Here is a 25,048-nt window from a genome sequence, read left to right as displayed (position 1 = left end):
TGAGAACAACACGAGGATTTCACCCCGTCAGGTGCTGAGACGTGCTACATGAGGGCTAAACCAACTTCCTGAGAAGAGAACAGTTTACCCCTCAGGCCCTGTCACAACACATGTTTGCATCCCGGTAACACCTGCGTTCTGGGTTTACAGCGTTCAAACAATGGGCGTAAACAGATTGTAGATGTGTAATAATGCCCTATAGAGCAGGGATCAAGCTCCTAATAAGAACTTGTATTGTGCCACAGTGTGATAACTGACATTATGCTCTCCATTTCAGAAAATTGCTGGTGTGAATATGAATTCTCTAGTTATTACAGAGGAAGCTGAAAGAGATTCAGTGAATGCGGCCTGTTGTCAGCGTGTATTCACATGATTACTGAGCAACGTGGCCTTCATGCCTATAAGTGTTAATGTAACAACCTTAAGAGCAGCACAGCCACATGCTGGAATAAACTTTCAACCTATTCAGCGGAAGTTGCAGCTTTTGTTTATGGGTCATGTGTGTGTCTCACCATGGTTAAGGCCGATCCCCCTTTTGCCCCAATTATGTTAAACAAATTAAAGCACCGAGAATGCACTGAGGGCACCCCGGCTTCCTATGCTTGTATCTGTTTGTGTCTGTTTCTGCCTCTGGAGAGATGATGTGCTTCTTTAGAACCTAATTTAGCATGCTTCATTCTGCGTTTCCATGCCAACCCCACTAGGTCAACCAATGAGAGACTGAATGTGTGAGGAGGGGGAGGAGTTTAAACCATGAGGGCCTTTATGAGCACACATACAAGCGTGTACACCCAGCTTTTCTTTTTGTTTAATGGAATCATTGTGATATCTGATGTTTCAACTGCAGCCTATTTTACAGAATATCTAGTTTTTTTTTTTCCAAAAATACCCCAGCGATAGTAATAATTATCAATAAAGACTACACTAACATTAAAATAAACTCTTTAAAGGGAAAACTGGCTGAACAAACCATCGATTCCCACTACATCAGATCAAAATACGGAGCTCTCTTTAACAATTAACGAGTGCACCTAACCACCGTGGCACAGCTTTTTGTAAACCTGTGAAAACCCGTGTTCGTGTTGACAAAATAAGCAATCATATCATTTTAAAAGACAGAATTCAAAATCACAATTATTTATTCATGACACAAATGGAGTATAAAAACCTGAAGCATAAATTTGCAATATGTTTATATACAAAATATAAAGCATTAAATGCATTAGAAATATCTAAAAGCTGTGATTAGATTAATTGCAAAGGTTTACCTGACAAACACGTCTCTCTGAAGGCAACAACTCATCTGTAACACTGTCAGCTGTGCAGCCTGATCTGTTAACCAACACTCAACCTCCAGCTCTGCAGTCTGTGAACCAGCACCGTGCTGTTAAAGCGATTCGTCTTTATCAAAAACAGTCGGACTGTTGCAGACAGTCAGAGAATATACAAATCAGATAAATGCATTAAAAAAAACAAAGTTTAAAAAACTGATTTGCTTCCGAATAGCAAATCTAAAGCTTGATATACATGTGCTTATAACTGCACATATCTAACATCTGATAGCATAAAGAATATGGATTATGGAGGTTCTTTTCCTTCAGAAAGTGCACATTTATATAAATGAGTCAGGGCATTACGTCATCCTCGTGCAATGACTCTACACTGAGGACCTCTGCTGGTGAAACATAATGAAACGCTTCAGTGTGAAGAACACGTGGGTGACACAGTACATGCAATGTCACTGCTGCACAACATGGCCTCATCATATCAGGCCTTCAGCCCCCTCTGCAGACAGAGGGAGCCAGCTGCACAGGTGTGCAACACAGTGCATCTGTGAGTGTGACGTGGGTCAACAATTTAAAATAAAAAAGGCTTAATAAGTCCCAACAATCATCTTTCCTTCAATAATTACATTTCTGTAAGAAAGAGAAATTCATTTCTTTGTCATGAAAGTGATGCAAAAACCTGATTTGAAGGAATATTGATGGAGGACATTCAACCCTGCTATAAAGATAAGATAAGGTCAGCTTATATGGGTCACCTGGACGCACTCATTTCATCTGAATGTGGTGACATCATAGAAATGATACCTCTGAGTTTTAACAAATGTGCACAAACACAAAGGGGATTGTCTGGGATCAAAGACACAATCGAATATATCTGACAGTGACAAAGAAACACTGAGGAGGTGGAGTTAAAGCAGAAGCTTTAGGGAGGAGGAGGAAACTGGTTTGAACTTATATACAAAAGGCCACAGTTTACAATGTGGACTAGAAATGGTGCAGATGTTAAGTTCTTGATCATGTATGGCTTTCTTAAGGAGACAGAAAAATTAAGCTTCTCACTAATAATAAGGGATTGAAGAAAATAACTAAAAAGCTTAACTTTGAAACCAGTATGTCAGATATTTTCATTCATCACATTATAAAGCATGCATGCCAACACAGGTTGTCCTCTTCCTCATTCGTAATTGCCTTCAAGTGAAAAACAAAAGCCACCTGAGCTGATGAAAATCCAGCTCTCAGTCTCGGCTTGCTTTTACACCGATAAGAGTGGAAAGCTGCAAGTTTCCTCGTCTGACGAAATGCCAACGAAAGGAATTGAAAGCCAGCACTGTTACACCATGAAATTCATGTGTCCTTCAGCCCCAGTTACAATAACATCCATCCAGATGCGCATGGCCTCGGGAGATGGAGCCACCATGTAGTATACCCGATCATGGGTCTTCACACTGAAGGTCAGCGAGGGGTTGGGGCTCTTGTGTGTGGGAGGGAACGTCATTTGGGAAAAAATGGGAAAGGATGAAGAGAGGTGAGTGTGGGAGGGAGGAAGATAAATGGAGGGAGAAAAGAAGAGGAAAAACAGATGTCAATATTAAACAAAAATGAAGCCTGTGTTAACAATGCCACATGGTCCAAATCACACACACACACTTACTTTGTGTGCATTCTTTAAATGGTCATAGTACACCTCTTCTATGGCTTGGAAGTAAATGACTCCTTTCATCTTGGTCTCATGCTTGTCTGCATGTAGAGAACATAAACAGAACTGGGATCAAAGCTCGTTCCCAGCATCTCAAGTATCCTTTCCTCGCTTCAAAGTGACATCAGCAGCATCAGACCTGAGAGACGGAGCTACAAACCTGCGTAATATGTGAGCGTCCTGCGATTCTGGTCAAAGACGAACCAGCGTTTCTTCCACGTCTTGATCTTTCCTCCCATTTTGACCAGAAATCCTCGACAGGTTTTGTCAGTGATGGCCAGATGGAAGCAGGCATCTGGGTTGTGTCCCGCTGCCTCGATGTGACCGTGCAGAACAAAGTCGTCTTTTCTCACAGGAAGGTAGCGGGTCAGCAGCCGGGACTATAAAATAAGCAATGAAACACTGTAAATCAAGCATAAACCTTTTTCTGCTTCATTTTAAAGCTATTTACTAGGGCTGGGCAAGTTAACTCGTTATTATTGCGTTAATTTGTTGATTATTTAACGCCAATAAATATTTTATCGCGCATTAACGCAGGTTTTATTTTTGATTAATAAAAAAATAATAATTTGTATGTTTAGTTGTCAGTTTTGTTTTTCTAATGTTTTTACACATATAACCGATAAAAGAGTATTAAAAAAAAAAATAATAATAATAATAATAATTATAATAAAAAAAATAATAAAATTATTTTTTATAAATAAATGTAATACATTTTGTAATTTTATAAATAAATTTAATACATTTTATAAATAAATGTATCTTTTTTGGGGACTTTTGTGCCTTTCATGGATAGGAAAGTTCAGAGAAACAGGAAGCAGGGGGCTGAGAGAGGGGGAACAACACGCAGCACAGGGCCGTCTGATGCAGGACTCGAACCTGGGCCAGCTGCAGCGAGGACTATAGCCTCTGTACATGGGGCGCCTGCTCAACCCACCACACCACAAACCACCCGTTTTATTATTTATTTTATTATTGTAAAAGTCTGTTGCTCACAGGCTTTTATTTTGTAAAAGTCTGTTGCTGTCTGCTGCCGAACCGGAAAAGAAGCATCCACCAAACATGGAGAAGGGTACGGAACTTTTACTCGGCCATTTTCATTTTAAAGTTCTTCCAGACGGCGGAGTCGACAGAACCAAAGTCATCTGTAAACACTGCCAAGTTGAATTGTCTTCTCAGCGTAGTAGTTCCAGTCTAAAATATCACTTAAAGGCAAAACACACAACTGATAGCAGCAAGTCATTCAAGGAAACAGACAGTGGAGCGAGGCTTCTACATAAAAACTACAGAAAGATGCTGATGTTAAAAGTGTGTTTGCACAACAAATGTTATGGCACTTTCATTCATATGGCAGCACATTTAAAATAAAACTAAATGCTAAAAGCTATACACTACTTTTGAATTCATTTTTGGATTTTGCGTACAAATGCAATTAATCGTGATTAATCAGGGAAATCATGAGATAATTAGATTAAACATTTTAATCGCTGCCCAGCCCTACTATTTACATAAAGCTGAAGGGAAAAGAAGATGTAAGCTTTCAACCTCTGAGTACCTGCGATCTCTGTTTCTCCCTGAGCTTCACCTCCCTCTCTACAAGTTTCTGCCTCCTGCTGGTCTCCTCCTGCAGGCGTTTCTCCAGGTCCTCCCTCCTCCTTCGCTCCTCCTCCAGAGCGTGCCTGCGCATCTCCATCTCCCGCTCCTGCACATTTTATTCACGTGCGAATAAAAACGACGCCCACAGTCAAACACAAACTTTTGTTTAGGTTTCGGGTCATTACCCGATGTTCAAGGAGTCTCTGCTTCTCGGCCTGGGCCTCACGGAGCAAACGCTCCATCTCCTCAATCTTCGCCATATTGGACGTGCTGGCACTGATGAAAAAAAAAAAAAAAAAAGAGTAAAACACAAGTTGTCAAGCACAAGAAGAACTTGTCAACCGATGATGAGGGAAGAAATATTTATCTGAGGAACATATAAGCAACAAATTGAAGGAAAAACAGAGAAAGCGTCTCGTCTCATCCACCATTTTCAAAGTAAACAAAACACTCCCATTTCCACAGCAGAGTTTTGGCATCATGTTCTACTTCCTGTGTGTTCTGCCAAGGCTCAGACTAAGACTGAGTCCATGTGTCAACAGACATCTGCACTTACACATCACATCTGCAGAGAAACTCTGAACCTTACTCTGCAGACATTCTGTGTCTAATGTACAAAGTATAATGTGCTGTTAGGCCTGTCACAATTACCAAGTTACTATCATCATTAGAATCATCACTTGGTATGAAACTGACAAAAATGTAGTATTTGTGCTTTGTTTTCCACCGTTTGACAGAGATGACTAACTGATACACCCTTTTAATGATGTAATCTCGTTGCACTCATACGTACTGCTGTGGACTGCTTTGGTTCGTTATAAGGGCTGGGTGCATCGATAAATAATCTGTGGGTACAGAGTTTAACAGGCGCATAGAAATGAACAGAAATAGCGGTGACAGTTCTAGGTGTTGGGTCAGATCAGCTGTAATGAACCAGGACTTGACTTCTCTGAGTATGTAGGACTCTACTCAGGGGATGAAGCACAATTTTTCCAAATGATATTCCCTCATTTGGCTTTTTATTATGGCGGCAAAGTGCTCCCAAAAGCATGACAGGGCCACGAAATCTCCCTACGTTTGACTCAGGTTTTTCCTTTAACGTGTTAATCAAACAAAAGCAAAAAAAACATACCAGTTTAAGCAACGGCTCACATAAAGTTATGCATGTCATCTCTGACCTGGAGATGTTGTCGGGGGAGCAGGCGGAGAAGCTGGTCTCCAGGCTGTCAGAGCTGTCCACGCTGACGGTGTCCGAGGTCTGGCTGTTGTCCGGGTAAGAGAAGGAGTCCAGGAACATGTTGGGTTCTGAGACCATCTGGCTGCAAAACTCACTTTGTCTCTGTCGGTCTTCGTTCATGTGTGCATGGCTGTTGCCTGCTGTCAGAGAGGAAAATGGCAGATAAACAGGAAAATACCCACAGCATGCACGAGCTAATGCTAAAGCCCAAAATTAGAGTGAGTCTGTTAAACTTTAAACTTTAGGCCCTTGATACCAGGTTTGGACTAAATGTTACCCCCTTTGTGCAGCGCCACTGATGGTAACATCACCACAGGATTTACAGCCCTGATGCAGTCACACAGCTTGAGGCTCAGAGTTGGATAAAAACTACGACTAAAACCAAACAAAATGCACCATTTGTCACTCGGACTCACTCTTGGGCAGACGGCGGGTGTTCAGTTCCCGAGGGGAGAAGCTGAAGCCTTGTGGGATGACGCTGCCACAGCTGGAGCTTTGGGATAAAGGTAGGTGGGCCTAAGACAGAAAAAAAAGGACACACACTTTATGACTTACACAACTTTAAAAGTTCCTTCACTTGCATAAATACTTCCTGAGAGGGTCGGGTGTTGCGAGCCAGACAGAGAGTTATAATTCCTGTTTGGGTGGATCACTCTCCAGGGACAGAAGCTTTCAAGATGCAAATAACTAAGGCAAGAAATCCCCTCTTTTGCAAGCCAGAATCCAAAGGAGTGATGTCATTTCTTGAATCTTTGCATCTACAGTTGTATTACAGAATGCTTTAAATGAGAGAAAACTGGAGTTCTTCAAAGATCCTAACATCTCTATTTGTTTCAGCTGTATCCAACCAGTCAGACCTTGGGAGGAAGTGTGCGTCCCAGAGATCTGCCGTAAGAGCTGAGGAGCTGCTGGCTCCTCTTCTGAGGTAGGCTTTCACTTGGGTGGGCAGAGTTTTCTTTGTTACTTCTTCTCCGTTCCTTCAGAGACTGCAAGTGCTGCATCAGAAGAACCACAAAGCATAAAGTTGTAATGAAAACATGGCTCAGTCAAGATAGTGAAACAGCTGCGGGTGGAAATAAAGTTTTATTCCAGTGTTACTGTAACTGTTACCTCTTTGATAGCCACAGGGTTGTTGGTGAAGGTCTGCCGCTCAGACAGCTCTGCATACTTTCCTTCCAACGACACCAGTTTTTCTCTCTCCTGCAGACAAAAGACACTCTTTACCTTCATTTACCAAAAAAATAGCTATTGAAAAAATAGCCTATGAGCTTGCAGATCGTTTTCTCACCTTCTGAAGCATGATGAGCAAATTGTTTTTCTCCCTCTGAAAATTCTCTCTTTCCTGCTGAGCCTGCAAAGCAATCTGCGAGGACTGTTTCTTCAGAGTAGCGATTCTTTCCTGTGAGAGATAAATCAGCGTGAAACCTTGTGAAATCAGGAGGTGCGGCAGACGTGCGCTGCATTTTGAAGCAAACACCGTAGAGATCTTCAGCCTCTTTTAGTTTTCCACTGGACAGAAAAATACACTGGATTTGTTCGGTCTTCAGCGTTGCATGCTTACCATTGATGCTTTCTTGCAATTAGTTCATGCTTTGCAGCTTTATTTTCATGCACAACCTGCAGTAAGATTGATGACAACAAAACACAAGGTAGTAATTGGAGAAAAGAATTCCAGAAAAAGAAAAATGATAAAGATCACTACAAAAACCTGTCCAAAGAGCCGGCAGAATTTGATTTGTTTTGTGCCTTCAGACAGCCAGTTGGCTGCAGGTTATTTACTCTGATCAGACCAGCAGAATCCTTTATTATTTTTTAATGTAAATCTCGAAGGTGTCCACTGTAACGGTTTACAGAACAGACGCAGTTCTGCACACTCATTGAGAAGAAGCCTCTGGCTTCAACTAGACTGCAAAAAGGCACAAATTCTGATTTTCTTTCTTTCCAGAACACTTATTAACATCCATTCTGTCATAGCGCTCCAAAGGGATATGTTAGAGTGATGCAATGGCAGCGTAACAGCGGTGTTATACATGCACTGCATTCTACATGCACACTCATAAAGCCTCTCTTTTAGCGTACCTTGCGTGTGACAGTAAGACGCTGACACTCTGCGATCTCTCGCAGCAGCTCTTGGCTCTGATTCTGTTTTTCCTCGTCCTGCTTAATTTCTCTTTCCAGCTTCTGAAACTCCAAATCCTCCAAATTATTTGATTGCTCCTCAGTTTCCTGAGAGACACCAGAATATATATATACCAGGATCGAGTAAAAGTATGTGAACAGCTGAGAATATTACAGTTGGGAATCTAGACGACTTTGGGGGTAAGAAATAAGGTGTTTGTGTTTCAGCACAGTTTTTAATGACAGTTCATCTTTAAGATTTTAGCATTTCACTAACCACCTGTTTCAAAATGATATAAGGTCTAAGTCGCTCTGCACAATATCGATAATAATCAAAGTGACGACACGTTTAAGGTGATTATTTGGACAGTTGGTAAGTTAGTGATGCCTCTCAAGCCGCTCGGAAAATCCCATTTGTGACCCTTCCTTTGTTTTGGTGCCGTAAGCTCTTCCTACTGAAAACCCAAATGTTTGTTTGGCTTTAAGGGTAATGTAACTGAATCTTTTTCTCAGAAGTTGTGGTTGAACTGAACAGATGCTCAACAGTTTGTCTGAGCTGTGGGTTTGATCTCTACAAACCTCATGGCCACAACGTAAGCCCTACTTCCAGCATTCCCTTCGCTCAACCCTGAACGCTCCTCATCAAATATCCAGCAGAAGGACAGACTAACGAGGCTTATCTTGGTTGGCTGTAGGTGCCAGAAATATTCCTTTACCTGAGGCTTCTCTGTATTGGTTTTCTTATCAACACTGTGCATTTTTCCCTTGAGTTCATCCAGCAGCTCCTTTTCCCTCTGCAGCTGGGCCATCTCAGACTCCTGCTCTCCATCCAACAGAGCACACTCCACCTCCACCTGTGGGAAAGGCAGGAAAAAGGGAGGAAACCTCCCAATGGATTCATTTATATTCAATCCGGCAGGTGTTGGCACGTATGGGCCAGCCTGCTGTGGCTGATGGTAGGTTCAGCAGGGACCTGCTGCTTGTTATTGTTGATGGGTTTGTGAAAGAATTAGGACTGGGCGAGTTAACTCGTTATTATCGCGTTAACTCGTTAATTATTTAACGCCAACAAATATTTTATCGCGCATTAAAGCTGCCGTCGGCAGGTTTTCAAAATTCCGAGTCTAAAGTCGGAAAATTCGAACTGATACAACTTTCAGGTCCCTCCCCCAACCTCTAACAAGCTCCAAACCCCTCCCCCTCTGTGGACGAGGTTGTGCACGTGAGTTCACACCAGTGTGCGCGCACACAAGCTGGGGGCAGACCGCTTATTTTTTTTTCCTCTTCTTCGAAATTTTGGATGTGTAGGCAGTAGTTGGCAAAGGAGGAATGGGAAGATTTGGGTTTTTCGGCTGCTGCGCCATTTTCGCTAAGAAGCCGATAACAATCTGGTCTCTGACTGGGAGAACCTTCGTGCGCGTGAATGGGGGGAGGGGGGCGGGCTCGATAGCAGCGTGTGCACAAGCTGTAATTGACAGGTAGGTAACGTGATTGGTTAAAAACAGCCGGGAGCACTCGATTTTTGCAAGCACGCTTACAGGCTTTAGAGGGAGCTACAGAATTCGGGATTTTTCCTAAACAGCCTATTTAATATTCTACTTCCAGAATCCCATGACAGTTCAGGCTAATATGACTAAAAAAAAGTTGCCGACGACAGCTTTAACGCAGGTTTTATTATTGTAAAAGTCTGTTGAATGCATCACATTCACGCAGTTACAGCAAACACCATGAAGCATGGAGTAATAAAATAAAAATAAACTAGCAGGTAACATCACCGTTACAGGTGTGAAGCTCACGGAGCTAACCGGCGCTACTTCCTGTTTTACTTGTTTCAACATAAAAGCACGTATTTCAAAATAAATGAAAAAAACCGCCTGCATTTACAGCCAAGTTGAATTGTCTTCTCAGCGTAGTAGTTCCAGTCTAAAATATCACTTAAAGGCAAAACACACAACTGATACCAGCAAGTCATTCAAGGAAACAGACAGTGGAGCGAGGCTTCTACATAAAAACTACAGAAAGATGCTGATGTTAAAGGTGTGTTTGCACAACAAATGTTATGGCACTTTCATTCATATGGCAGCACATTTAAAATAAAACTAAATGCTAAAAGCTATACACTACTTTTGAATTCATTTTTGGATTTTGCGTACAAATGCGATTAATCGTGATTAATCAGGGAAATCATGTGATTAATAAGATTAAAAATTGCCCAGCCCTAGAAAGAATGTATTTTACCCCTAACTGGGTTCTTTTCCTAACCTTAATCATGTAGTTTTGATTCCTAACCATAACCAGATTGCTGTAATATGTGCACATGTCCATCTTTTATAAAGCGCTGCTCAGTGCTCCTACATTATCAAGCCGTCAGTTTATCTCAGCGCAGATAACAAAAACACTGAATGCTCTGGTGTCAGCTGTGTTTGTATAAATCACTGTGCCGAGTACCTCTCGGAGAGACTCCTCCATCTGGTTGTCCAGGTCTTTGATCTTTTGCTCCAGCTCCTCTATGTTGTTCAGAACTTGAATTCTTTCTTCCTCTATATGAGTTACTTCCTGTTTCAGCTGCACACTCTCCAAGACCTGTAATGAAGTCAGGAATGCAAATAAAAGCCCGGATCTACGAGTAGTTTCAACATTTGCAAATGCACGCACACAGCTAAAATGTCAAATGGTTTACCATCGCCATCTCAACAAGAAGTCACAAGTTTGTGTATGAAAACAGACGGTTTTCCTTGTTTGACACAATTTGCTGGTCCATAGCATCGCTTTTTAATGAATTAGACGACAGCAGCTGCTGTTTTAACTCATCCAAAGCTGGAACACAGGCAGGATTCTTTTCCACTGGATGTAATGGAAATCTATATCAGTACACTGCCCTACAGTCACGCCAAAGCGCTCCAACATATTGTACCATCTGTCAAAATCCAACAAACATTCTTTCATTCTTGAGTGAATTAGTGTTATCTTGTGATATAAAGTATTCTTCTTCAGGGAAAGAAAGTTTATGTTTTGACCAAGAGGCTCATGTGCCCAGCAGCTCTGCGATTTCTAGTTTCTCAGATGGGCTGTGAGCGCCCTTTTCACGGGGAATGCAAGAGATGTGAGAGAAGTATTTGGAGCCTGTAAACCTCAACTGACACACAGGAGAGATGGTGGTTGCAACTAAGAAATGGGATTTTATAAAAAGCTACTTTTGCATTGAAGCTGTTGATACCCTGGGTAAAACTACAGGTTTTCCATCCCCTTCACCTGAACAGAAAACTCAACACATCTGGAAAAAAAAGCATTTCTTTGCCATGCAAATACACCCCCATGCACAGTCGTGCACGCACATAAACACATGCACACACTAATTCTCAGTGGGATAAAGTCATTTCCTGTTACCCCCTCCTTCATGAGCTTGAATGGCTCAGTGCTGAAACAAAACTGGGACTTCTTCATTAAAACCAGACACAATGTCGGAGTAGAAAGAAACAAACTGCTGGACTGCAGGAGGTGGACTGCCTGGGATAAATGCTGTATATTCTGTGTTTGTGGAAAACACATTTGGATTATTTTTTGTCATGATGTGCACTGATGTTTCCCACTCTACACTGTCCAAAAGAAGTGATGAGAGGAAAAGATCAGCTCAATTTGCAAGCTGATACCCTGTTTATGTGTCTAAACAACCCACATAAACAGGAAATGTACAAACCGTTAACTGCACGCTCTTACAGTAATTACGACAAAAAGCTAAATAGCTGTTAGCTGCAGTCGACCTAAACGTCAGTTAAAGTAAAACTGTGACCACAAAATAGAGGTTATATTGTTTGTTACAGTTTCAGTTTTCAACAAAACTTCTGTCTAAACCAAATGTTAGATAAAACGCTCATTTGAACAACATCGACCCATGAAACCTGGCTACATGTGAGCTAAGAGTTTCCCACATGTGGAGGTCACATACTGACATTCAGTATATGGGTTAACTTGGCAAATCAGCACCAAATTTCATATAAAATTCTGTAGAAATGTGGACAGGAATTACGATTTAACTTGAACTGGGAAAGTAATGCCACTGACGTTACAACAGGTAAACAAACAAGGGTAAACAGACTATCAACAGCATTCCACAGAGAGGTGGGGGGGGCTCATTTGTCTTCATTACAGCTTGGACTTCTCTAAACTTAAGAGTCATTCTGTCGTAGATACCATTCCTGGTATTCTACATCCCTGTCACATTTGTTGAAATCTCTCACATACAATTCCTCACGGGCATTTAATCAATGAAATTAATTTCACTTACAAATCCCTTTCTGAATGGACCATGCGTCCAGACTTGCCTCATGAATTCTCCCTGTACAGAAATTATGCACATATGAATATCAGAACACCTGATTTTTGGCTGCACGTTAAAGTCCGTGGACCAAAGAATCTTTGGAATGACACAGATTGAGATCAACAGCCTTTAATTTAAGATGATAATGATTTGCAGTTCTCCCACTCTCACAGGTAGCAGGGGCAGCCAAATTGAATGCTTTGCCTCTCAGGGGCCGTCAATTCAAGCATTCTTGGCATGGCTAGATTAACAGTAAAGGGGCATACCCTCTATCGGTGTATTTCACAGATAAATGCTCAAAAATGTACGTGGAAATCTAGCTCACACCAAAGAAGAAGAAAAAAAAGAAACTATCAACATTAAATCCAACAGGAGTGTCAGAGAAATGACTCTAAATGTTGCTCCCTGTGTATTTGTTGTGACTGTCATATGGAAGTTTTTCTGTGCCATCAGAGTTTGAATACGAATATCTAATATTGAATTTTTACAGCATCAAAATCAGACTTTGAATTTGAAAAACCAAGTGTAAAAAAAAAAAAAAAAAAAATTCTAACAACAAAGATCAGTGTAAAAAAATCAACTTAAAAAAATTCAGTTTTTTGTCATCATTAGCTAACTGTTGCTAACTTGTGAAACTGCAGCATGCCATGTTCATTATTTTACCACAAAGAGCTAATAAACTGTACTCTCGACACTATTCTACATTCTAAAATACTTATTCCATGTGAGATTAAATCCTTTAATCCCACAAAGGGAGGATTTAAAAATGGATGGAAATGCAGACTGGGTTGCAGCTTGGCAATTTGTTAAAATCATTTCACCAATAAAATGTTTGCAAAAAAGGTTTTTATAAAAGCAAATGCGTTTCGTGTTCGTTAACTTGGTCAGAAATGCATTTGTTGAAGCTTACTTTGGCTCTGTGATGAGTTGAGGGAGAGGGAGCACTGCTGTTCAGGCTAACAGCAGGTGAGTGGGACCTGGCCTCTCTGTAGCTGCTCTGCGGACGCTCTGGAGCAGGGCTGCTGGGGGAGTCAGAAAATACAGACTCATCGTCTGACACCTGCAGCTTCTCCAACTCCTTATTGATCTTTTGCAGGTCGGAAACAGCTGAGCCCGCTGGCTCTCTTGCCACCTGTCCCAACTTGGTGCACAGGTTTAAGATGGTCTCCAGACGCTGGCATTCCTGCACACAAGATATGCAGAACTGATCATACAGCAGCACAGTCTCTGAGTTATTCTACAAGCAGGTGTTAGTTACGGAAGCCCAGAGCGGACGTGGTGCGTATAAACTTTTTTTTGATGGTTTTCTCGAGATAACGAGTTAATTTACCGATGGTTTTCGAGGCCACTTTTTCTTCCCACTCCGCCCCTGTTTATATATGTTTTATGTGTTCGCAATTTGTTTGTCTTGTAGAGATAACTTTCATATCAGTCGGCGTCATTTAAGGAGACGGCTGGCTCGACTGCAGCTCAACAGGCGTTTACACCTCAGTGATCCTGCTGATATAGTCGACTTCATCAGTGACCAGTTGAGGGGACCAGGCCGTCTCCATGGTTACCCAATGATGCACGAGAGGTGCCGTTATCGTTTTCTCGAGATAACGAGATAAATAACTCTTTATCTCGAGCAAACGAAATGCTTGTCACACCAGCGGGATTTGCTTTGTGCTTTTTCACAAACGCTCCACATTCCATGTTTGATTCATAGGCTACTTTATTCAGTTTTCAATGAACGGGGGGTAAAAATGGTAAAAACCTTTGCCAGAAATACATAGAAACAGGGGCGGACTGGGGAGAAAAAGTGGCCTCAAAAACCATTGGTAAATTAACTCGTTATCTCGAGAAAACCATCAAAAAAAAGTTTATATGTACCACGTCTGCTCTGGGCTTCCGTAGTTAGTAAACTGTTCAAGGTATATCAATGTGGACGAGTTGGGGAAAGACGACTCACCAGTCTCTGCACTTTCTGCTCCCTGAGTCGCTCATCTCTCTGGTGCTGGTGGTAATCTCTCAGCTCCTCTTTGCCATTCAAAGAACTGATGCTGCCCACCCTCTGTCCTGGACCCAACCCACTCTTGCCAAAGGACAATCTTCTCTCTCCGAAGCTCAGATCTAAGCCATTCCCATCGATCTCTACCCCCAAAGAGCTCAAAGAGGCCACACTGGACCTCCTGGGTGTGTTGGGCATGCTTGCTGGTACTGTCACATCTGGTGGCTGCTCCAGCGAGGACAGACTGCGCCGCTGTCCCGCTGAGACCGCCCCTCTGTGGGAGCCTACTGAGTGACGGGAGGGCAGCGACAGAGCCGGCGGGTCTGTTGCGTTGTGCAGCCGTGGCAAAGAACGGCTGTGCATCCCCAAGCTGTTCAGGGAGCCAGTAGAGTATTTCCTCTGCCTGGAGTCTCCTCCAGCTTTGCCTTGAGAGTAGAGCCTGCGGCCCATTCGAGGGCTGGACGGCATACTGGCCGCTCCGCTTTTAACCCTGGGAGAACGAGGCCCCGGCTCGCCATAGGAGGAAAGCAGAGAGCTTCCATCTGCCGTGCTGGAGAGCACAAGACTGTCCTGTGATTGGTGGCGAGAATGGGAGTGACGGAGGAAGCCATTAGAGCTGAGCTGCCGCTCGCCCTGACGTGGTGATGGAGGCACGCTGCTGCTGGTGATGTAAGAAAAGTTTCTGGTGGCAGGTGGGGGTCGGTCCGTGTTGCTGAGGATTGATAACGGCCTCGCGGACTGCGTCCCGACAGCTGAAGGCACACTGAGGTACTTGCGGCTGCACTCTGCTGCCCTCAGGCTGGCTTCTAGAGCGCTCTTCCTCCGCTGCAGCGTCTCCATCAGATCCTGAAGCTCTGCCTTAGAGCGGGAGCCCCTCAGCAGCGTCCCCCCCACCGAGTCATTGCTGTGCTCGATCTTCACACAGTCTGCTGAAACCAAATAGTTGACAGAGAATAAAAATCTTATTCAAATGTTATTAAACAGGTTTAATGAACAACACCTGCAGCAACCCCCCCCCCCCCCCCCCTTACATCTTAAAGGTATATTTCGCCTCTTTTGACATGAAGCTGTATGACATCCCATATTAGTAACATCATTTGTGAACATTTTCTTACCCCCTGCTGCGTCCTGTGAGCCGAGTTCCAGCCTCGTTTTGGCGTTGACGAAGGTAGTCCAGCTCATTTTGTGATGCAAATGTATTACTCTTTTGAACACATATTGTTTTGAAAAGCAAAACGCTTTATTTTTTAAACCCCCGCCAACTAGCCGGACTACCTTCGTCAACACCAAAACAAGGCTGGAACTCGGCTCACAGGACGCAGCAGGGGGTAAGAAGATGTTCATAAAAGATGTTGCTAATATGGGATGTCATACAGCTTCATGTCAAAAGAGGTGAACTATCCCTTTAAATGTGACAGCAGCAGTACATACTTTTTTTTCTTGATGTTTTTTTTCAGACAGATGTAAAAAACTAACTGTTACATTATTACAGTTACATGGTAAGAATAGCAAGCAATGTATTCTTTTTCAGTATCTACCCAGTCTTTTTTTTTGTTTACAAACAAACAGATAAATAAAACAAAAAAACAAAACTACAGTCCAGCAACAACATACACATCAAGCCAGACGTACAACACAAAACCTAGATCAACAAAACAAAAACACAACACCCTTGGAAGTCTACATAGCATACATATCCTGTACCTGGAAAAAAAAAATATATATATATGTGCAGAGGTAGGTAGTGTCAGCAACAAGATTGGGCAGAAAAAGAACACCTTAAAGAGTCTTTCAGATGTAAAGATGAGCAGAGGTTCAGCCATCTGCAAAAGAACTGCATCGACAGATTGTGGAGCAATCTCAGAATAATGCTCCCCAACATAAAACTGCAAAGACTTTCAATAATACGGGATATAATACCATCAAAAGCTCAGAGAATCTGATGACATCTATGCCCACAAGGGACACTGCCAAAAATCAATACTGGCTGCTCATGATCTTTGTAGAAGAGTCTGGACCGGGCTGAACACATCTGGAACATCATGAAACACTCAACATGACAAAGAAGGCCCGAGTCTGTTGAGCAGAACCAGAATCTAATATCAGACAAGAAAAGGACAACATTCCTCTCTCAGAGGTCCAGCGACTGGTCTCCTCAGTTCTCCCGTGTTTACAGATGGTTATTAAAAGAAGAAGGGATGTTACACAGCAGTAAACTGGGCCCTGTTCCAACTATTTTCAGACATGTTGCTGCCATCATTATCTTTGATGAAATAGTAAAATGTCTCACTTTCAATATTTGACACGTTTTTCCATCTTCATTGTTTTTGGATGTGCTAATCACGTCATTCTGTCCTTATTTACATTTCACACATCGTCCCAGCTCTTTTGGATTGGAGTTGAAACAAATTTAAGAGTCGGGAGCTCAGCAAAAAGACGTGTTATCACGTAAGTGCTGAGTGAGAGGGGGGAAAAACCAGTGAAGAATGTATGCTCATACAATTCTGAGCCCAATACAAACACTGGTTCAATCGGTGGTTCAGTCTCTTCTAAAAATGGAAGAATGCTGGCAGACCAAGACGAGGCAGAATACATCATAGTCTCGACTGCAACAGAAACCCTGAGGACAACCAAATACCTCAGCAAGCAGAGTAAGGAGAGTGTCTGGATCGGCAGTACAAATAATTACACTTCGTTTGACACTTTAGGACAGCTACAATTCTTTAAAAACATATAAAAATAATGTTTCTAAATCTTTCTAAATCCATCCCACAGGATATTAGCCATGTTTAATGTCATTCACCTCTTTAATCCAGAGGGAAATCAGAGTTAACAATAACAAAACACAGTTAACATGTGAACTTTGTAAAATTACTGTAAGCTTTCCAGCTGATTTATCTAAATATAATGAAAGAAAACCCCCAAACAAACGACTCGTACCTGAACTGTAGCCCAGTGTGGCGACAGCACTCCTTTGAGGAAGCATTCTGTTCATCACAGTGAGCCCCCGACTCAGATGGATCTGAGCTAAGGATGCAGGATTCAGCTGGGACCTCTGCGTGAAAAGAGAAGAAATCAATATGAAACTCTTCCCCCACAAGAGCAGTTACACATATAGACATAATTTCAGTATTGTGTCTATGAGCTCTGACGGGGAACATTTCATTTTTAACACCAAGAATAGAACATCCACTCAGCTAAAGACACAAATAAATGTCATTTCAGCATAGATCAGAAATGTCTTGGCTATATTTAGCCCAGTTGTAGAAATTAGTTTGAATGCATCCTTAAAAACACAAAGAATTTAACATAATTAGATAACACTCTCTCTGACAGTTAACTGTAAGCAATACAATTTGAATGACATCTTTTTGGGCTGTGAAACGATGTTGTTCAGTTAACTCTAAGACGTACAGGCATTTCAATATAAAACACATGTCCATCGTGGTATTTATGCATATCTACTTCATGCAGGCTTTTGTCAGTGTCCTTCTTATATAGGCAATATGACCCTGTGTAGTGACCAGTTGGGCAGTCGAGAATGTATGAGCAGAGTTCCTGCTCATGGAAATATTTGTCTTATTGCTCCTAACATAACAACATGTAAACTTTAACAGAATTTGGCTTGAGAATAGACATTTTGTTTTAGCCTAGTCATATCTTTGATCTACACTAAATGTACAAAGACAGAGAGATGTGGAATAGACTTAAAAAACACTGAAATATAGTAAACTCTGCTGCCACAAAGGCTCAAACCTCTAAAAAGTGACAGTGTTTGTTTACGGGAATGCAAATGAATATCTTTCCCTCCTGGGACACTGAACAACAGAATTGTTTTGTCAAGAAAACAATACGAGTAAACAAAAGACAACATGAGACTTTGATCGTTCAGATTTAAATTCAACTTGTCCCTCAGAGTTCTGCACAACAGGATTCCAGATGTGCATATTCTTAAGTGAAGGAGAGAAAAAAAAAAGACTTTCCAAAAGACTAAGCATTAAAACAGATCCAGAGGAAAGTTTTTATGTCTGGACCAGTGTTCCCATTAAAGTCTGAAAAGCCGCTCTCTGCACCTTAATGATGTTTGAGCCCCAGACTCATGACCACTCATTGAAAGCATTCCCTCAGACTTCCACATTCACTGAGGCAGCAGCAGCAAGAGTCAACGGCGGGGTAAACCTGGACCGATGCGTCCTGCAGCTCATGCTGAAATCATTAGTCCTTTGACAATTACATGCTTGTATTTTTTTTGCATGCTTCTTTTTATTCTAAACTATCTATAGTTTTCATTCTGTGCTCCACAGATATACAATCAATATCAGAATATCCGTCATAGTAATGCATGTTTAATCTGTAGATTGGATGATTATCCCAACAATACACAACCAGCCAATCAAAAGCTCTTCTAGTGAAAATCTTTTTCTGGCAGAAAAAGAATAAAAACATTCAAGTTAAAACAAACAAACCCGTCAAGAAAATCCAACAAACTCTAAAAATTCCCACACTCCAGGTGATGATTCACTACAATCACAATGGTTAAGGATATTTTAGGCTCCAGTGACATGACAGAGGGATTTAAAAAAAGAAAGAAAAGTCAGATATTACTGTTTCCTGAATCCACAGATCTCTCACACACACACACACACACACACACACACACACACACACAGCTGGGAGAAAGACAGAGATGGCTGATCTAAGATTTTCTGATCCTGCTGTCTGGAGAGAGGGCCTACAGGAAGCAGGGTATCCTCTTACACAGTCAGACATCCAGTCAGCATGAGTTCACTCTCCAGACCTCCTAAAAAAATAGAGGGGGAGAAAATCCCCAGCCTGAAGACGAGAGCAGGAGGGGATACTGCATCACCCAGGTCAGCAGGGTGGTGAACAACACAAATACACAAGGAGATGTAAACAGTTTGAGGAATGATCGCTGATAAGGTGCCTTTCATCTAACGTGGGGTAACACTCTGAGGAAAAATACTTGCACAGTGCTAAAGGTCCTGCCTGTAGCCGTCTTAAACATATCAGTCATTGTTCTGACAAGCACAGCTTTCATTACCGAGCAAAAACAGACTAACAACTGACTATTTTCTTAATTCATCAAGAATACCCGTGCAAATGTATCTGACCAGGGGACCTAAATGTGTGTTGCCTGGCAAAATATTCAAAACTTTGATCAATATTAACATCAATATTCAGTTTTCAGCGACACAGGTGACCCAGATGGACGGGAACAACACATTAGAGAAGCTGCAACTATGAAAAGTTTCATTTACTTTATTTAAAACTGTAACATTAGTCTGTGAAAAATCATGCAACAAACACTGCACACAGCAGCTATATAGTCAGTAGTTTAGAGACTAATAGAAGGTTTAAACAGGAACTCCGTAAATATAAGAAGAATACAAATATAAGCAAATGTTTTTGACTGGATGCACTGACAAAGCAAACTGATTCTAGTTTGAACTGAAACTGGTTTAATGATGATGTTTGAAATCTTTTTGCACACTGTGCAGTATTTACAGCGTTTGGCTTACTTTTGGAAGTAAACTTAAAAGTTATGAAAACTTATAAATAACCGAGTAGCTCCATCTCAAAGTTGTCTGATCCCGCCACCCCGGGTGTTTTGTCACATATTTTTAAATGACTGCATTATTTCCAAGCAGTGAGGTCCGTGGACATTAAGATCACATTTTAGTCAGCGTTACTCAAGCACACGCACACGCACACGCACTTGGTAACAGCGGTGAATGCAGTATTTAAGCAGCATTTAAACGGCATTGCAGAGTAATGCACAGCCTGTCACAGCTTCCCCGGAGCATCACTCTTTGAATAGACTTTAAGAGGTGATGAGACGACCTGCCCACGTGAGAAAAGCGACTGACCTTTGTTTTCTGTCCCAGTTACATAGTTTCAAAAAGATCTCTGACGAGCGTCTGTTGTTGCTGAAGTTGAAGTCCTCGTTCCGTCTGAAACGGCGGAGTAAAAGTCTTTGCATGACAAAGAAGCAGACAGGAGACCCTCTCCCCTCCCACCTCCAACTCCCTGCTGAGTTTTTTCTCCCGGAGGGGGGGGGAGTGTACTTTTCTGCTGCCCCCCTCTGGTTGAGAAGAGAACTGCAGCGATGAAGAAGGGGGGGGGGGGGCAAAAATAAACAAGAAGGAATGACTAAAAGCAGCATCATCAACATATGTGGAGGCTCTAAAGAGGAAGTCAATATCTAAACTGTCCAATCAGAGGATTTTTCTTTCTCTCAGCAGCTGCCTCTGACCTCTGACCTCACACTGATCAATATCATGTGATTTCGTGTTGCAGTGAATCACTGCGAGCCTGTGGTCGTCATGTGACCGTATCCATTCTGCATTTTCAAACTCTATCTCACCCACATCTGCTGCCAACAGTCGCTGGCTGTTGATTCAATTTGTTCGCAGGGAAAAATGAGACTTTGCCAGCTTTTCACCACACAGCGAAGCCCTCCCACATTGTGTGTTCTTTACTGAAGAAAAAAATCAAGAGTGGGCTCAACGTTGTAAAAAAATGTTGACTTTTAGAGTGTTGTTTCAGCAGTATGTGCGGAGGCGGGCGGAGGCCCCGTTGCTTGTGTTTGAAACGGGGCCAATGTCACTCCCCATCGACAACAAAGAGTAAGAAGCTGTTCTGGTGGAGCGTACCTGCCGATGTGATCCTTATCATGTCATGGGTACATATAGCACAGAATGAATGAAAAGCCACTTTTGTAAAAAAATCCTCCTCAAACCCACTGAATACCACCCTGATCCTTCACACAAAAAAACTCCAATTACATCATAGGGAGGGGGCTGCGGAGCACAGCCTGACTTGATGATTGCTTCCAGATCCAGAGCCGGGGTCTTTGTCGTTAAACTCGCACACACCCCACGCCTGCCTTCCCTTCTCCCTCTGACGTTCTTTACTGCTTCAGGAAAGTAAAATGACACGTATAAATCTCAGCAGGGTCTTATATGAGAGCTGGGACGCTTTAAATTTATCGCCAAAAACAAAAGTTTGATTGTAAGAGAGCGCTGGAATGTCACAGCACTTCCTGTCCAAAAGAAAAAAAAAAGGTATGACTTGAACCTGACTGCACATCTCCTGCAAACTGTTGCATGTGCAAGCGTTTTTTCAAACCGTGGACTGGAAACATGTGTCGGGCGATTCTGAGAAGAGGCCGTGGAAAAAGTATGGGAAGAGGCAAAAAGGATGGAGGAGAAATTAGTGTGATTGAGGGAGGGGGTGTGTGATCGTCCCTGGTAATTGTAGGGAAGTCTGAGTCATAGCGTGAAAAGTCTTACAGTATGTGTCCCACTCAATAGCCAGAGAGCAAAGTCAACAGTGAAGCTTCGGTGTGAAATGTGAATCTCTGTTTATTTTCTTCAGAATGAACTTTAGCCTCGTCAACTCCTTTTTCAGTCTTTGTCTGTTTCAGTTGAGTTTCTAGAGTTGAAAGTGTTCCTTTCTCACAGTTATGTGCAGTTACCAAAGAGCTCTTCTCTCACCTGCCTGCATCCCAACAGCTTCGCACACTCAGATGCTGTACACGTACGTTTGCTCAGAGCACATCTTGTGACCCCTAATGACCAAATTAACTATTCCCAAGGCCATTCATTTTTGTGAAAGCTTTATTTGCAGGATGTGGATCATAAATGACCCACATCACGGCTGTTTGCACAGTTAATCTAGAAGACCAAACCAAAGAGTTTGAGAGGAAGATCGGCCTGAGGTCAACTCAAAACCTCAAAACAAACAGTGCAAGTCTGTGTTTGGCTAAAAATCGTGTAACTGCATGGCTGTGGTGTCATGTTTCTACAAATGAATCAATTACATTCCTGTCTAAAGTGGCAGTTTATCCATAATTCATGACTCTACCATGCATATCAGAGCTTTCAGGGGTTTTCTTGCAGGTTATTTAAGAACCACGGCTGCCTCACTGTATCACCGGCATGCATACAAAGATAAAACCTGAGCATGCGTAATCACAATGGATCAAACACAAAGTCAGTAAACAAGACCGCAGGACAAGACATACATGTCTGTCTTTAATGAGCAGGCATGGGAGGGCAAACTAAACATTTAATCAGATGTTTGAACTTTCCACTGATGACATGATTACACACACTCACACTTTGAATTTGACCAGGTAACATCTGTAGGCAGCTTAGGATTCACTGCTGGTGGCTTGCACGTGCAGAACTCGCTTGCTTATTTATGACAAATACAAATTGGCTTCAGTGTTTTCAAACCCATCCTTCTCTAAGCTGCTGGACCGTGGCGGATCTTTTCCCTCTGTGGTGGTTCCTACTGCTTTCTCCTCTTCTTCTGCTCCAGTATCTGGCGGTAAAGTCCCACCACAGTCTTCTGCTGTTCTTGGCATGCTGCCCGGTTGTTCCCCCCGTGCTTCAGACTGGGGTGGCTGCATGCTGCATTCAGCACTATGTTGTCCCATTTTGTACGAAGCAGTGTGGTTTACATCTTTGTGAAGTTCCCCTTCAACAAGTCCCGTTCCATTGCATCTGTGTGAGGCTGTTCTGGTCTCCACCCCTGAACCAATAGAAAATAAAGCGTCAGCAGAAAGAAGGGGGACAGTATTTCTGACAATTGTGATGTCATAATCATGTCTTCAGTTCCTGAATTTGCACATTTAACTCCAACATGTTTTTGCAGGGTTTCTCTAAAGTGTTATATTTTGGCACAGCATGGATGAAGATGAAGTTTGGTGCAGACAGTGCCACCATGTGGTGAAATAAATGCTACTTCTTTGTTGAGATGCTGGTATTTTGATTTAGTTTCATGTTGTTTAATGTTCTTTTTCTTTGTGCTCCGCAGTTGAACCGGCTTTCGTACTTACGGTGGCCGACATGTGCAAACGCGCTGCAAACGGCGAAACAAATCCAACAATAAAATGCTGCAAGAGAAAAATGCGGCAATCACAAACACGACCGGAGCGCACGCGCTGCAAACATCAAAACACATGCAAGACAGAAACGCTGCAAACATCAAAACACATGCAAAACATAAACGCTGCAAACATCAAAACACATGCAAGACAGAAACGCACTGCAAACATCAAAACACATGCAAAACATAAACGCTGCAAACTTCATAACACATGCAAGACAGAAACGAAAGAGAGGAAAGTCAAAAGGTACGTTGTCATTTATGTCTTTTTTAAACACTTGGCCGTAATCTTTTACCTTATAATAGCGACATTACTCCGCTGCTCTTCTATAATAAAGTAAAAGATTACGGCCAAGTGTTTAAAAAAGACATAAATGACAACGTACCTTTTGACTTTCTTCTCTTTCATTAATATGTTAGATCTCCCATAGTCGATCCCCTATCCCACAGGTCGAGACCCCCTACTGGCCTGGCGAACTTCCGTTGTGTTTTGAAGTTTGCAGCGTTTCTCTCTTGCATGTGTTTTGATGTATGCAGCGTTTCTGTCTTGCATGTGTTTTGATGTATGCAGCGTTTCTGTCTTGCATGTGTTTTGATGTTTACAGCGCGTGTGCTCCGGTCGTTTTTGTTATTGCCGCATTTTTCTGTTGCAGCATTTTATTGTTGGATTTGTTTCGCTGTTTGCAGCGCGTTTGCACGTGTCGGCCACCGTAAGTCCTACTATGTTTCTTAAAACACCAGAATGTAGTTTATTTCTCATATTTTATGAACAAAAGCACATCATTTTAAAGAGTGTCTTGAACACTTTATTTCTTGTGGGAAACACGTATTTTTCTTCCTTCATATCAATAAATTCCACAACCTCTTCGAAGATAAAGAAAGCTGAAATAGTTGTGAAAGATAAGTTTTTCTATTCGGAGAGGTACGGGAGGTAAAGGTATTAATAAGTAAATTGTTTCAATGGATGAATTTAAATGATAACTTTTCCTATAAGACAAATAAGAGAGCTACTGTATTTCTAAGAAAGGATTTTAAACCCCTCCCCATGGCTCTAACTATTGTGATTTCCCCCATTCTATTGATGCATGTTTCAACAGAAAAAACAAAAAATGTGCCAGGAAGTTCTGGTTGAGTTGGCATCGGATGCCGTATTAAATGATATTGCTAATATGGGATGTAATATAGCTTCATGTCAAAAGAGGCGAACTATCCCTTTAAGTCACTGGGAAGTCTCTATTCTCGCATATATTCTGTCTCTTGGACACAGGATATGATGTACACTCTCAAGATTTGCTCTGATAAATCACTATTAAAAATCTAATTTACACTATTAAGAGTAAAAAATTGATAAATGCACCTGTTTTACAGATTTGGGGTTTTCTGGGGAAGTACTGAAAGAATTACCACAAAGCCTAAAATAACTGAATTATGTGTAAATGCTTTAAATATCTTACAGAGTGAGTGTCTTACATACCTCTTTGCCTTACACACTGAGGCAGAGCTACAATGATGGTGAACAAGACGAAAGCTGCAGAAGCTGCGGTGCTCCACCACGACCTCTTCGTGCTCCATTCATCCATACCTGCAGGGCACATTTCTTTTCCTCAGTGCTTCTGTTTTTCATGCTGGTGTGATAAACAGACAATGCATCTACAATCGAACACTCACTTATCGTTGCCACAGTGATGTTGACTTTGGTTTGAACGACGTGCCGGCTCTGGTAGCCCGAGAAGGTGCACGTATATGTCCCAGAGTGCTCTTCGCTGTCCGGCTTGTTTAGCAGAAGAGACCCATCCCCCAAAAGAAGCAGCTCCAGGTCCACTTCAGCTTGGGACTCCCACAGGTTAACCGTGTGTCTGGTTTTGTTGTCATATCTCAAGATCAGCGTGGG

General features: G+C 42.1%; 1 protein-coding gene across 7 annotated transcripts; it reads right to left on the bottom strand.

The window, feature by feature from the left end:
- Positions 1–1,121: 1,121 nt before the first annotated feature.
- On the bottom strand, positions 1,122–20,214 carry phldb2a (pleckstrin homology-like domain, family B, member 2a). Of its 7 annotated transcripts, none has more exons than XM_075487721.1 (18): positions 20,130–20,214; positions 17,182–17,296; positions 14,203–15,170; positions 13,162–13,434; positions 12,219–12,269; positions 10,382–10,516; positions 8,650–8,787; positions 7,895–8,041; positions 7,104–7,214; positions 6,926–7,015; positions 6,673–6,810; positions 6,232–6,331; positions 5,757–5,955; positions 4,764–4,854; positions 4,538–4,684; positions 3,143–3,362; positions 2,938–3,023; positions 1,122–2,757 (listed from the first exon to the last, which is right to left on the bottom strand). In XM_075487721.1, exons 2-18 carry the CDS (start codon positions 17,234–17,236, stop codon positions 2,617–2,619), a joined length of 3,090 nt encoding a protein of 1,029 aa, XP_075343836.1. In that variant the 5' UTR covers positions 17,237–17,296; positions 20,130–20,214; the 3' UTR covers positions 1,122–2,616. The 7 variants fall into 7 exon arrangements, with proteins under 7 accessions (XP_075343836.1, XP_075343838.1, XP_075343839.1 ...); XM_075487723.1 differs by having other exon boundaries at positions 5,757–5,952; XM_075487724.1 differs by having other exon boundaries at positions 7,895–7,996.
- Positions 20,215–25,048: the final 4,834 nt, after the last annotated feature.

Source organism: Odontesthes bonariensis, chromosome 16 (genome assembly GCF_027942865.1).
Source record: "Odontesthes bonariensis isolate fOdoBon6 chromosome 16, fOdoBon6.hap1, whole genome shotgun sequence".
Taxonomy (NCBI): domain Eukaryota; kingdom Metazoa; phylum Chordata; class Actinopteri; order Atheriniformes; family Atherinopsidae; genus Odontesthes; species Odontesthes bonariensis.
The sequence above is the reverse complement of the archived record's forward strand: the minus strand, read 5'-3'. Positions and strand labels throughout refer to the sequence as shown.

Bases quoted from the DNA above. Each gene is read 5' to 3' on its own strand.
- phldb2a (XM_075487721.1), bottom strand. From the start codon at position 17,236: ATGAACAGAATGCTTCCTCAAAGGAGTGCTGTCGCCACACTGGGCTAC. The intron at 15,171-17,181 runs GTACGAGTCGTT...ATTTGGTTTCAG, and splicing joins CACACTGGGCTACAGTTCAG to CAGACTGTGTGAAGATCGAG. The intron at 6,332-6,672 runs GTCTGACTGGTT...TTTCTGTCTTAG, and splicing joins GACGCACACTTCCTCCCAAG to GCCCACCTACCTTTATCCCA.